The 12682-nt window shown below is 36.3% G+C and overlaps 3 protein-coding genes across 7 annotated transcripts; 2 read left to right on the top strand and 1 right to left on the bottom strand.

The window, feature by feature from the left end:
* LOC140804239 (protein PIN-LIKES 6-like) lies at positions 1-5247 on the top strand. 4 transcript variants are annotated; one of them, XM_073160116.1, is made up of 11 exons: positions 1-311; positions 770-1072; positions 1160-1239; positions 1322-1446; positions 2017-2138; positions 2458-2667; positions 3080-3154; positions 3708-3808; positions 4382-4434; positions 4607-4795; positions 4906-5247. In XM_073160116.1, exons 2-11 carry the CDS (start codon positions 878-880, stop codon positions 5025-5027), a joined length of 1272 nt encoding a protein of 423 aa, XP_073016217.1. In that variant the 5' UTR covers positions 1-311; positions 770-877; the 3' UTR covers positions 5028-5247. The 4 variants fall into 4 exon arrangements, with proteins under 4 accessions (XP_073016217.1, XP_073016216.1, XP_073016214.1 ...); XM_073160115.1 differs by having other exon boundaries at positions 1-508; XM_073160113.1 differs by having other exon boundaries at positions 1-520.
* Positions 5248-5305: 58 nt separating this feature from the next.
* On the bottom strand, positions 5306-7732 carry LOC140804238 (uncharacterized). Its single transcript, XM_073160112.1, has 2 exons — positions 7564-7732; positions 5306-7211 (listed from the first exon to the last, which is right to left on the bottom strand). Exon 2 carries the CDS (start codon positions 7206-7208, stop codon positions 5517-5519), a length of 1692 nt encoding a protein of 563 aa, XP_073016213.1. The 5' UTR covers positions 7209-7211; positions 7564-7732; the 3' UTR covers positions 5306-5516.
* A 781-nt stretch (positions 7733-8513) lies between these two features.
* On the top strand, positions 8514-11926 carry LOC140805017 (KH domain-containing protein At2g38610-like). Of its 2 annotated transcripts, XM_073161197.1 has the most exons (8): positions 8514-8666; positions 8888-9118; positions 9229-9320; positions 9709-9860; positions 10521-10634; positions 10765-10881; positions 11060-11203; positions 11521-11926. In XM_073161197.1, exons 2-8 carry the CDS (start codon positions 9039-9041, stop codon positions 11665-11667), a joined length of 846 nt encoding a protein of 281 aa, XP_073017298.1. In that variant the 5' UTR covers positions 8514-8666; positions 8888-9038; the 3' UTR covers positions 11668-11926. The 2 variants fall into 2 exon arrangements, with proteins under 2 accessions (XP_073017298.1, XP_073017299.1); XM_073161198.1 differs by having other exon boundaries at positions 8514-9118; positions 9232-9320.
* Positions 11927-12682: the final 756 nt, after the last annotated feature.

Raw genomic sequence — 12682 nt, 5'->3', positions numbered from 1 at the left:
ATAAAAAATAAACGCAGAGTCGCCATCGAAAGGTCAGGCACTATTCTATTCCATGGAAAGTCACATTAATTAATCGATTATCGATTGAATATTCGTAACGTCGAAGCAAAAGCAACGCCTGGCATCACGAGGAAGGTTCCTACGCCACAAGAACCACAGCATATGGTGGGGTTCGGTGGATCCCACTCGCGAGAAACTTCGGTAGAACAAGTGGGGATGGTTGATTTCGAAACCGGATGATTCTGTTCTGGAATTGGAAGAGTTTGACTATAAGAAGGAATCGTTAAGTAACATCGTCATTGTGATTATTGGTTTGTACCGAACCCTATATATTATATACGTCTGTCAAGTCTATCGTTCTTACATTGTTCGGTTCCCACAAGGAATAGTGTTCGTGGTTGGCGTTACTATTGTTAGAAAAGGAACATGTGTATTTTGTTGCGTGGCTGCTGCAATAGGAATATCAGGGCCTGCCACCGCCAGCCTGCTGTGTAGTTCAACTGTCGGGGTATTTTCAGCTGTATGTCCTCCTCGCTGTTCCTAATTCGTCGCCGACGTTATGATTTGCCTCCGTTTTTTATTGGTTTATCGGGTCCCTTTTTTTCCCTACCCTTTTTGATTCGTTCTGTCTTAAAGACGGGATTTTTATTAGAATACGACATATGTATGTGTATTGAGAAAAAATATTATTTCTATCCACGATTTCTCTTTATGATGTTTTCCTGCTTTCCAATAACTCTTTTTTTCTTTTGAATATTTGTGGACACAGAAAGTTACGTTAAACATACATATCCAGCGGGGACTTCTCAACCGCAACTCTCAAGAAGAACTATTTCTTGCTACAATTTGAAGCTTAAAATATTTTGAAGGAGAGGAGATGATGAATAGAATGCAAAGGTTTCTGGTTCAGGTCCTAACTGAACCACCCAGGGGTGGAACGTCGGTGCTTGGAAGCATCAAGATTGCTGTTCTGCCCATAGCAAAAGTTTTTACCATGTGTTTCCTTGGATTTCTTATGGCCTCGAAGTTTGTAAACATCTTACCTTCTAATGGAAGGAAACTTTTAAATGGGGTAAGTGGACAACATAGATTTTTCTCCAGATTTGAATCTTATGTCTGTCTTCTCATCAGTTGTTATTGTTTGTATGACTTGACGCAGCTCGTCTTCTCACTTCTGCTCCCATGTTTGATATTCTCTCAACTAGGACAAGCAATCACTTTTCAAAAAATGATTGAATGGTAAGGATTTTGTATCATTTATTCACTCTTCTTAAATAGCAATGACCGATTTAAGTGCTCGATCCATGTTCTTGTCTTGCAGGTGGTTTATTCCTGTTAATGTTGTTATAGCCACTATAACAGGCTCTATCATAGGGCTTCTTGTTGCATGCATTGCTCGTCCTCCTTACCCATTCTTCAAGTTTACCATAATACAAATTGGAATCGGTAAATATTCCAGTGTTAATTTCATTCCTGTAGCAGTATGAGGTTCGTTAGAAGTTTTAGGAATGTGACTTTGTTGCTTCGTTGTTGATGGAGATTTCAGCTGGGTGCTTTTTATCACAAGCGATAGCTTATTCTTGAGATATTGCAAAAAGAAGGGACAAACATGACACCAATTTATCACCATAATATAATTATGAATGTTTTAAAGTGAAGATAATTTAATTTTCCTTCCTTTGTTCAAATTCTACTGTCATCTATGGTTTAATAATATCATTTCCAAAATTTTAGGGTGAGAAGAACAAGATGCGTGTCAATTGATTCATAAAGGTCGCTACTATAATTGTTTGTTGCGAGTAATCCCCATGATTCAAGGATAGGACACTAGCATGATAATTGATGCATAAAATTAACACATTTTAATCCGTATGATTACTTGTTGTCAAGCCGAGTGGCATGTCTTACAATGAGCACTTGTTGTCACATTTTGAAGTTTGGGTTGAAAATAGGTTTAAAATTATTACATCAGGACATGAATCTAAAAGCTGAATAGTGGAATTTCTCTGCTCTCAGGAAATATTGGAAATGTGCCTCTTGTCTTGATTGCTGCATTGTGTCAAGATAAGTCAAATCCTTTCGGGGACAGTAGTAAATGTTCTCAAGATGGAAATGCTTACATCTCATTCGGTCAATGGGTAAGTCGTTGCTTTATTTAGTCCCATGATTACTGCAGCTCAGATTCCGCGAATACACCAGTTTTAAATGAAGAAAACCACATCCAACCTTTTGCAGCTTTTGGAGCTACACAGACCCTTGAGGCCTTTCACATGTTTCCTCTTCTGTGTAGTTGTTGCTTTTTTTGGAAATATATCCAAGATAGACATCATGATGCTTAGCATCAAAACTGAAAAAGCACACACCACTCAACCATAAGCCAATATGGCTTTAAGCCTTTTCAACAACTTTATGCAAAATTTGGCCCACATGGTAACTATGCAATTTTTTTGCCCACAGGTTGGTGCAATTGTTGTATATACATATGTTTTTAATATGCTAGCACCGCCGCCTGGTGGTACATTTGACGTTGAAGATGAAAAACTTCCTGTTAATAATCCTACAAGGATAAGCTCTAACTCTGCTGCTAAAGATAGTTCTCCTGAGAATGTTCCTCTACTTATGGAGGAGGCTATTTCAAATGATTCTAGCTATACTAAAAAAGATAAGGTGAGAACTGAAGAACTTATGTTAGTTTCATTTTCTTATCCAAGATCTAATGAAGATATAATTTTGCCTCTATCTAACTATAGAACACAAAGGTTTCCCATCATTTTTAGTGTTAAAGCTGTATGAATATTTGCGTGTGTCCGGTATTTTTTTAGTCACAAAGTAAAAAAAGCCACCATTTAGTGCTTATGCTAGCTATTATTCGTCTTGTAATTTCGACATCTCAAAAAACTGTAAAGAGTGATGTCCACAATAAGCCTTAGATTTAGTTATTTTGAAAATGTCCTGTTGACCTCGTTGCTGCCTATAATGCAAAAGTGAGACATGCGATGAAGTTTATTTAGATGGTTGGATTTGTCGGTATAAGTTTTGCCATTAATTTTATTTTGCCTTCTGCTGTCTTGCCATGCAGGTTAAACATTTTCTAAACATTATATATGAAAAATTGAAGCTCAAGCAAATCTTTCAACCACCAATTATTGCTTCTGTAAGATCAGTTTCTCTTATCTTTTATTAGCTTTCTTATTACTCTATTGCTTGGTCCAGCTGATGTTGTTCATAGTATTTATTTTTTATGGTTCGCAACATTTGACTGGGAAGTTAGTTATCATTGTCAATCATTAATACCAGTTCAAAATTGATTATTTGCATTAGTAAAAATTATCATGTTCTTCAGCAGCACTTTCTAGATGTTGAATTATAAGTTTCCTTTTTCCTTGTTGCAATGTTCTTACTTTCTATTTTTAGACTACACCCACTAAGAAGTTTAATTTCAAAATAAGTTTCCAAAATGGATCCAGAATAGAATTTCACAACAGATTTTCTCCAACTTGATTTTATGTGCAGACATGTTGATTTGCAATTAGGCATGTTCATCAGGGTATTGACAATAAACAGGGTGAGGATAGAATTAATTCACTGTTCCTCATTTTGAATATTTTGGTAGAAAATCTGGCTATCCCATTGTTTTGGTCGACTGCGTTTCCATGAAATTTTGTATTTAACAAATTGCTTTCCTCGTGAAATTATATATTTTGCAGGTTGTTGCCATATTTATAGGATGTGTCCCTGTTTTGAAGAAATTAATCTTTACTTCGGATGCTCCTTTCTATTTTTTCACTGACAGCTGTATGATTCTTGGGTATGCTTTTCTTTCCCCAGTGTGAATCTATCTAGTTATTTATTTACCTTTTGACTATATTACTTCGATTATTTTACATTGGTGAACTAATTTTCTCATAACTGGAGGATTACTTTGGCTTTGTTTTTCTGGTATCATTAACTTATTGAAGACTGGGCATGAAATGCGCTAAAACAGAAAACCTCTGGTTCTGATGTGCTTATTTGTCTGTCCGATACCCCAAAACGAGGATAGATAACATACTTAACTAATGGACTTGTTGGCTTGAATCATTTGTTCATTTTTTTCAAAAAAATTAATCCCATCAACCAGGGAAAAGGTATGATTTTTCCTCTAAATAGGTTTTAGTTCAAGCTCAGGGTGGTATTGAAAAATTTCTATTCCATCTGAAATCATGGATGCATTTTTCTATAGGTTAACTGATCATTACATATTCGTGATACTTTGTGTTTGATTTGTTCATTGTCCGTGGTTATATACCCATACCACAAAAATCGACCTGGTGGGCCTGGCTTTACCCATTATATAAACTCTGCAAATGCTATTATTATTTTTAATATATTTGATTATCAGGGAGGCGATGATTCCATGCATACTGCTGGCCTTAGGAGGCAATCTAGTGGATGGTATGTATGTTATCTAAATTGGCACTTAGAAGTACTGTACACGATGATTTAGAAGTACTGTACACGATGATTTAGTCGAGTTATTGTAGCAAAATTCCTTCAATAACCTATAGTAGTTCGTTCGTGGTGCCTGATCAAATCAAGTGATTCCAGGATATGATTTGCCTTTCAGGACCAGGTAGCTCAAAACTTGGTTTGCGAACTACCGTCGCTATTGTGTTTGGGAGACTGGTCTTGGTTCCTCCAACTGGACTTGGCATTGTCATGCTAGCTGACAAGCTCGGTTTTCTTCCCCCGAATGATAAAATGTTCAGATTTGTCCTCCTCCTCCAGCACACAATGCCCTCGTCTGTGCTTGCAGGTAAACATAGTATGAAGACAACATGACATTTTCTATATTTAACTCGATTGAACTTTGATTTGGGATCAACCGGTAAGTTAAGAACGATGTTTCCATCCCCCCATTCACAGGTGCTGTTGCCAATCTGAGAGGATGTGGGCGGGAGGCAGCTGGTATATTATTCTGGGTTCATATATTTGCTATTTTCTCAATGGCTGGATGGATTATTCTTTATCTCCACTTGCTCTTTTAAAATGTATCACAATAAGATGGCATTCGCGGTAGTTGTTTTGACGAATCGACCTGGACTAGTATCATAGAACGGTAGCAGATGCTACAAAGCTCCTGGTTAATGCTCATAATTCACATTGTTAGAGCAAAGGCCTTTCCATGTAAAGATTTTGGTTGTTTACTCTTATTTAATTATTTATTGTACGAAAATAAATAAATGAAATTCAACCCCTTTTCACTTCTTCATATAAAGCCCATAATCTTACACAGTTTAAACGCCTTGTAGCCAATGACAAGGAAACAACAAACGGCGGACTAAGCGTGCCCCCAAGATACATGCATACACAAATTAATAATTGTGTTCGATTGAAATGACAACTAATGTGCCCCGACAATACGAGGCTGGATTTCGGAATTTCCAAAGGAAAACATAAAAAAAGGGTTACACACCACTTTGGATGAAATATATTATATATCTGTCAGTGGCACAACTCGACCATTACATAACAAGTTATAAGAACGACCACCATCTCCTTTGGCTGTTCTCTTTGCGGCAGGGAATGTGGCCACCTGAGCATACTCCATTCACCGAAGGCTTGCCTAACCATAACATGAGAGAGATGCCTATCACACTGACAATAGGAGCAACTGCAGCCGCAAAGAACCATCTATTTCTTGGAATCTTCCAACCACAGTTCTCTGTATCGGAAGATGCATTAATCAGTTCCACTCGAGCACCTCCGCCATGATGAAATTGAGAAAGTTCATCTGCCACAGCATTATCTATGTCGTTTGACGAACCATCATCGTTAACATCATTCAGATGCATACTGAGTATCTCAACTCCATTGCCCCTGTTCCTTTGCCTTTCTTCATAATCAATGTCGTCAGTTGGAAGCTCATATCTGCAGAGAGGACATGTATTTCGTGTGCTTAACCATGGCAAGATGCAAGAGGGGTGATAGAGGTGAAGACAAGGAAGTTGGTTTAAAACAGTGCCCACACTTGGACACTCCTTGCAGATTGCGCATGACAAATTATCCAGGTTTTCATATTGTCCATCAATCCTAATTTCGGGCAAGCTATTTACAAAAGACACGGCAGCAGGTGGCACTCCCATCATAGAAATATCAGTTTCAGCAAGATGTTCCAGAGAATATTCAAATTCTCTCACATCCATGTAATCTCCGAGGACTCCAGCATAGTTTTGTGTCTCCAACTCGTCAAAATTTGATAACAATTCAGAATAACCATAACGAGTTCTATCCCTAGCTACAAGTGAAATTGTACCATCAACACGAGGGGACCGTGTTTGTCTGGACCAAGCCATGTACAACAAATTGTTCCTGTTGAATCCTAATGAACCATGATGATGGTCTCCAGCTCTCAATGACTCAACCATGTTTTCCTCGACATTAGCTTCCTCCCATTCACTACCATTGTCATCATCTTCTACCCCCTGATCTTCCGAACTCCATTGGTAGACACCAGCATTCATTGGATCAATATCAGTATCACTATCTAGGCCACCTCCTCCATCAGCATATCCAAAATTTCCTATCTCCAAAACACTCTGCCCGTCTGCTGACACATCAGAATCTCCACCATAGGCACTAGAAGATAAGGTATCACCCTCACCACGGAAAACCCTATATCTCATGAGGCTGGCATTTGATTCACTCTCCCCGTATATAGAATCAAAACCATCACTTTCAGTGTCAGAAAACACTCTCCTCCATCTTCTAGACCCACTAGGAGTAGTATGCGAACTAGCACGCTGAACTAACCTTCGAGTTCCATAATAATTGACAGATTGATTATCATGCTCCACCGCTACCGAGTGGGTGTGTCTTTCCACAGCATTCAATTCGGAAAATTGTTGGGAAAACAAAGTTTCAACCGACTCAGAACTCCCATAATTTCTCCTTCTTGTCACAGGCATTCTCCTTCTATAAACATCAGGTGAAGTGGTTTCAATGTCCTCCAAAAAGAATCTGCAATCTCCGCAGACACCCGTCAGGGCTTCTATGCCGCTCGATTCATTGCCAGACGATGAGATTCTTTGGCATACAGCACATGTGGTCGAAAGAAGATTCAGGGACGTATTGTTCACAGCCAAAGTACAACGATTGTCGTCCGGCGCTGATACTTGAGAAGATTCCTCCAAAACACTTACACCCGCCGTTAAACTTAAACTACTCATTTACTAACAAAAACAAGTACTTTATATAATCAGAAGAGGGATCATATTCCTTTGCGCAATAAAGTCACGTGAATATTGTCACCAAATGCTACCCAAGAAATGATCAAAAACAGTAGAAAACGGGAAGAGATTCCACAAATCCAGATAAAAAGTCCACAGTATGAGACTTTACTCCCCAAGAAATGAATTATATATGTATATATATATATATAATATAATATAATTAGGGCTGTGTGTGTGTGTGAAAAGAAGGAGATTCACAACGACAGGACGCAGATATGGTCCAAGTAAGAAAATGCAACGACATAAAGAACAATACAGAGAATAAGATAGAGATAGATAGCGTGTAGCTGACCTGATTACTGCAGGAGGAGACTGAAATTAGGGCTCGAGGCAATCCTAAATTAGGAAATCCGACGGGATCGTTAATCGATCGAAGACAAGGTAGCTGAAGGAAGAAAAAAGCTGCTAGCCCAAGACTCTCACGATCATTTTCACGCTTCTTTCTTTACAGCAAAGGTACAACTCTTACACGTTTTCTATTATATTTACTCAAAATGAATTAAGTCAGTTTTTAAAAAATAATTGATGTGGCTAATTTTGTTATTTTTAAACAATAATTACAGAAAATTTATAAATAAATAAATATTGAAAAATTATTTTTATTGGTTCATGTTAAACAATAAAAATAATCGAAATCAATAGATTTAAAATTCATCTATCTAAATGCATCTTCGACAACAAATTTTAATTTTTTCACCTGTCTCGAAATAGATGAAGTAAATAAATTATAAGTTTCAGCATCGATCGTATATATTCAAGTTATTTATATCAGTAGCAATAAGAGCTAAATATAACAAAAAATATACCAAAAACTAAACAACTGTAATTTGTAGCAGGTTTCTCACCACCGCAAGATTCCAATTTGATCAAGTGAAAATTAGTACATATGACGAATTCACGCCATAAATGAACCTCTAAATGGGCTGTTTCAAAGCAAGAATATGTCATAAACCCACGATTAATGTGTGCATTTTCATCTTATTAATTTGAACAAGTCTCTTGTGTAACAATCTCACGAATCTTTAGATTAATTTTATCGATATTTATAATTAAAAAAAATATTTTTAACTTAAAAATTAATATTTTTTATGATAGACTCAAATAAAAATTACGTCATAAAATACGATCGGACGCTGAAAATTCAAGATCTTTTAATAGAATCGAACATTTTTTCTCGTAATCGAGAGGAAAGATATCAAAATTATATCAAATTTTATCATTTAGTGTAAAAATCCAACTAAAAGTCTAAAACAGTAGGAAAAGAGTTGCAGAAGTACTTTAATGGAGGAGACAGAAAACCAAGCAACTTTATTTAGGAAGAAGTGCAAATCTGTGCATATTGTGTATTGGTAAATATGTGATCGAAGTTTCACAGAGTAATCGAAGTTTTACAGAGTAATTTTTACTTTCCGATGAATGTTACTGTCAATTTTCTACAATTTTTAAGCAACTCCGTGATTGAAGTGTCGAGTAAAGCCCGAGGCAGATTGAGTTAAAAAAAAATGGCTACTTTGCTGTTCTTTTCCCCTCTCTCTGATATCTTAACAGCTCTTTTCTACCCTTATTTTCTATTTTCTTTTTGTTAATTACAATATTATTATATTTTTGATACGCAGAAACGTTATTTTTGGGGGTAGGGTTGTGTATTCCGTGTCTTTGTATCTCTCTCCTCCTCTTCTCGTCTCTTCTTGTCATTGCCCTCTTTGAATCTTCTCGAGTTGTGGGTGTTGACACCGAACAGCTGATATTTTGATTTGCAAGCTCCACATGGCGGGCCATTACAATCCCAACTTCTCGCCATCCAGAACCGTGTCTCCGCAGATTAGAAGCATCCCAGATGCGGACAGGTCTGATTTCATATTTGGTTTGAATTCTTTTTATAGTTTACTTGAAAGATTTTGATGATTCTGATTGATATGGGTTCTCCCTTTTGTGTTTGTTTCGAAACAAATTTTAGCAGTCGGTATTTATCAGAGCTACTGGCGGAGCATCAAAATATAGGTCCTTTCGCACAAGTTCTTCCCATCTGTAGCAGACTCCTGAATCAAGGTTATATTTCGGGAATTAATTGGATCTTCTTCTCCTTTTTGTCTGGATATTTTATGCCTTTTTTCAGACAGCCGCTGTTTGTTTTTATATGCGCTTGTTGGCTCTAGACATTCGTGTTGCTAGTTGTTCTGCATCCATTCTTGTGTCATTTCTTAACATTTTGTCGCTCTGACCCATACTTTAGATTAAAAAAGTACTTTGTAAGGACGATATCGTGAAAAGGTTTTATTTTCTCATTTATGAGTGGTGGTGCTGTTTATAGCAGGTCTTGGAAATCTTTCGTTCATAATCTAAATGTAAATGAATATTTTGTGTAAAAATACACCTCTTCTAATATCTTTGCTGCTGTTTGATCATCATTTGAATGTTAATTTTTTTATTTGTCCAGAGATCTTGCGGGTTACTGGGATGATGCCCAATCACGGCTTCGGAGAATTTGAGAGGCTAAGACATAGAAGTCCCAGCCCTATGGCTTCTTCAAATATTTTATCAAATGCTGGTGGTACAGGGTTAGCTGGCTGGAACGGACTAACTCAAGAGGTAATTGTTTTCTTTGTAATATATGTGCGCACTCAAATGCTTACACACAGCTAGTGTTGCACTTACGGGGTAAAAGTAAACATGGCTGCAATATTTTTTTTCCTTTTCTTTTTGAATTTGGATATCTCTGAATATCTGTTATTATCTGGAGGAGTGCTTTTATTGCATTATTACCAAAAATTGCCATACCTTGCAAATTGGGTAAGTCCTTCCAAATTTTGGTGCGAGGGTTATGTTAGTATCTCACCTTGGCCTTTCTGTTCACAAGGCAACAATGGAAATCGTTAAAACATAACAATTCCTTCAGTCAATATAGTTGGTATACTGCAAATTTTTGAATCATGTAAACCATCTGTTTAAGTAATGCGGCTTCAGGAAAGTTCTTTATGATAAAATCTAAAGGACTGGTTCATGGATTTCATTGTTTATGACACAAATTTTCTGTGGCAATTACAATTTACGATCGGATTTAAATTTCTATCAAATTAAAGATTAAATAAGAGGAGTTCTGTAAAAGACACAGTATTAACTTTTCATGATTTTCATTATTATTTCTCGGCTTATTGAATGTGGAAGTGAATACGCTGTGAGCATACCTTCGTTTTGCCTTGAATTCCTAATTACTACATACATCCAGTTGACTTCTCCACTGTATTACAGAGGTACGGCCCCCCTGGTATGACAATGAGCTGGCAAGGAGCTCCAGCAAGTCCTAGTGCTTACACTGTCAAAAGAATCATGCGCCTAGAAATTCCTGTTGACACCTATCCTAACGTAAGATTTTGATGGAGCTGGTTTCCCTGACTCTCAATAATACATTTTTTGTGCATTCACACTCTTTAGGGTCAGCATGCATCCTTCCTCACTAGAGTATCTTCTTAATGCCTATCTTCTGGCCTCATAGTTCAATTTTGTGGGGCGACTTTTAGGCCCTAGAGGAAATTCATTGAAACGAGTGGAAGCCACTACAGGATGTCGAGTATATATTAGAGGAAAGGGTTCAATAAAGGACCTTGAAAAGGTAAGATATTGTCCCTCCCCCTCCTTGTGATAGAGTTTTGTAGCATTTTTTTTGGGAGAATCAAAATTATATGACGAACTTTTATTGTAGAAATGTACATTTACTGCTAATTTGCATGATTTGAGATTTTAATGGATGTTAAATTTAACTTCATTCTGCTGGTGTTTGTCTTCTGAAGGAAGAGAAGCTACGGGGCCGACCAGGTTACGAGCACCTGAATGAACCGCTCCATGTCCTAATTGAGGCTGATTTACCCGCAAATGTTGTTGATATTAGACTACAGCAAGCACAAGGGATAATCGAGGAACTGCTGAAGCCAGTGGTGTGTATACTTCTATGAAAGAAACTTATTCACCTGCACTGTGTAATTAATTCTCTGTTTTCTGAAACTTCAAATTGCTGAAAAGCAAGTCCAAAGTCTGAATAGCTGGACCCTTTAATTCTATTCACTAGTAAATGCTAAAGATTTCTCCCTGGATCTTCTAAGGACGGTTAATTCTGTCATCTCGTCTTAGTTAGACCATGAGTGCCATTGATACTGGTCTCTCTGTAGTTGGAACATGCCAAAACATTCTTGCTTTCGGTTGCTACTGGTCGTCTTTGCACAATCTTATTATTGTTTTGTTTGTTTTCTTGAAGGATGAGTCACAGGATTTTGTCAAGAGTCAGCAACTTCATGAGTTAGCCATGATAAATTCCAACATAAGAGAGGAGAGCCTGGGACCAAGTGGCAGTGTTTCACCTTTCAATACCATCAGTATGAAACGTGCAAAAATGGGATGTTAAGATGTCGAATGCATTAGCTGTTTGTCAGAATTTTCTACTCGTGTGTGTTTTACAATACTATTTAAACAACACATGTTAGCATTCCCCCTTTAGCATGTAATAATAATATAGGAGAATCCAATAAAAAGATCTTCACAGTAGACAATTTTTTCTAGGATTCTCTTCAATTTTTGGACACAATATAGGAAAGAATGGAAATGGGTTCTCGAGTGGATTTAATTGGTTTTGTATTATGATTTCATCAGTTCGCTTTTTGTTATTTCCATTTTGTTCAGTGAAATTTTTTGGATTTTATCATGTTAGCAACTCCAGTATGATATGTTATGTTTGTTTCAAGGGTAAACATTATAGTTTTATTTATTAATCCATCTATTTTTGGCTAAAATGTTGGGGTATTTGGAATCATGCAAGATAAGACGGTGCTAAGACTTGGACAATATTAAACTTGCGACATAAGAAAGCATGTGTCCGGAAACACAAAACTTAGGAAAATACACAGATTCAATTATTTTTTTTAAAAAAAAAAAGGCATCCACCAAACCCTACAAGTTACTTGAGGTTTTGAGTTAAATCTTTAATTGTATTCATCTTTAAATTTATAAATCAGAATTATTATATACATAAAAATTTAAGAAACTAACTTTGAGAGTCATATGTCCATAATTTCACCAAGCATTTAAAATAAATATATAAAAATGTTGTTTTTTTGTCTAATCTTACTCTTGTTGGCTTTGTTAAAGTTTGAATCTGAAATATTGTTTAAGAACAATCAAATTATTTGCCACAACTTTTCAGCCAAAAATAATAATAATAATTACCACGTGTGTCAATATATAGATGTATATGAACAACATTTTTATAACGAAGATCGAACCGGTTTATTATAAAAATAATTCAATCAATAATAAACGGTCAAACTGATAAACCGTTATATTACACAAAATAAAATATAATATAGTAAAAAATATATTTAAAAATTTAAATATCTTATATATATATAATATAGAAGATATAT

Source organism: Primulina eburnea, chromosome 11 (assembly GCF_022965805.1).
Source record: "Primulina eburnea isolate SZY01 chromosome 11, ASM2296580v1, whole genome shotgun sequence".
NCBI classification, from domain to species: domain Eukaryota; kingdom Viridiplantae; phylum Streptophyta; class Magnoliopsida; order Lamiales; family Gesneriaceae; genus Primulina; species Primulina eburnea.
This window is presented reverse-complemented; position numbering and strand designations above follow the sequence as displayed.

Excerpts from the sequence above, each read along its gene's own strand:
- LOC140804239 (XM_073160116.1), top strand. The coding sequence starts at position 878 with ATGATGAATAGAATGCAAAGGTTTCTGGTTCAGGTCCTAACTGAACCA. Across the intron at positions 1,073-1,159 it reads GAAGGAAACTTTTAAATGGG|CTCGTCTTCTCACTTCTGCT; the intron begins GTAAGTGGACAA and ends GACTTGACGCAG. Across the intron at positions 2,139-2,457 it reads ACATCTCATTCGGTCAATGG|GTTGGTGCAATTGTTGTATA; the intron begins GTAAGTCGTTGC and ends TTTTGCCCACAG.
- LOC140804238 (XM_073160112.1), bottom strand. The coding sequence starts at position 7,208 with ATGAGTAGTTTAAGTTTAACGGCGGGTGTAAGTGTTTTGGAGGAATCT.
- LOC140805017 (XM_073161197.1), top strand. The coding sequence starts at position 9,039 with ATGGCGGGCCATTACAATCCCAACTTCTCGCCATCCAGAACCGTGTCT. Across the intron at positions 9,119-9,228 it reads AGCATCCCAGATGCGGACAG|CAGTCGGTATTTATCAGAGC; the intron begins GTCTGATTTCAT and ends AACAAATTTTAG. Across the intron at positions 10,882-11,059 it reads CAATAAAGGACCTTGAAAAG|GAAGAGAAGCTACGGGGCCG; the intron begins GTAAGATATTGT and ends TGTCTTCTGAAG.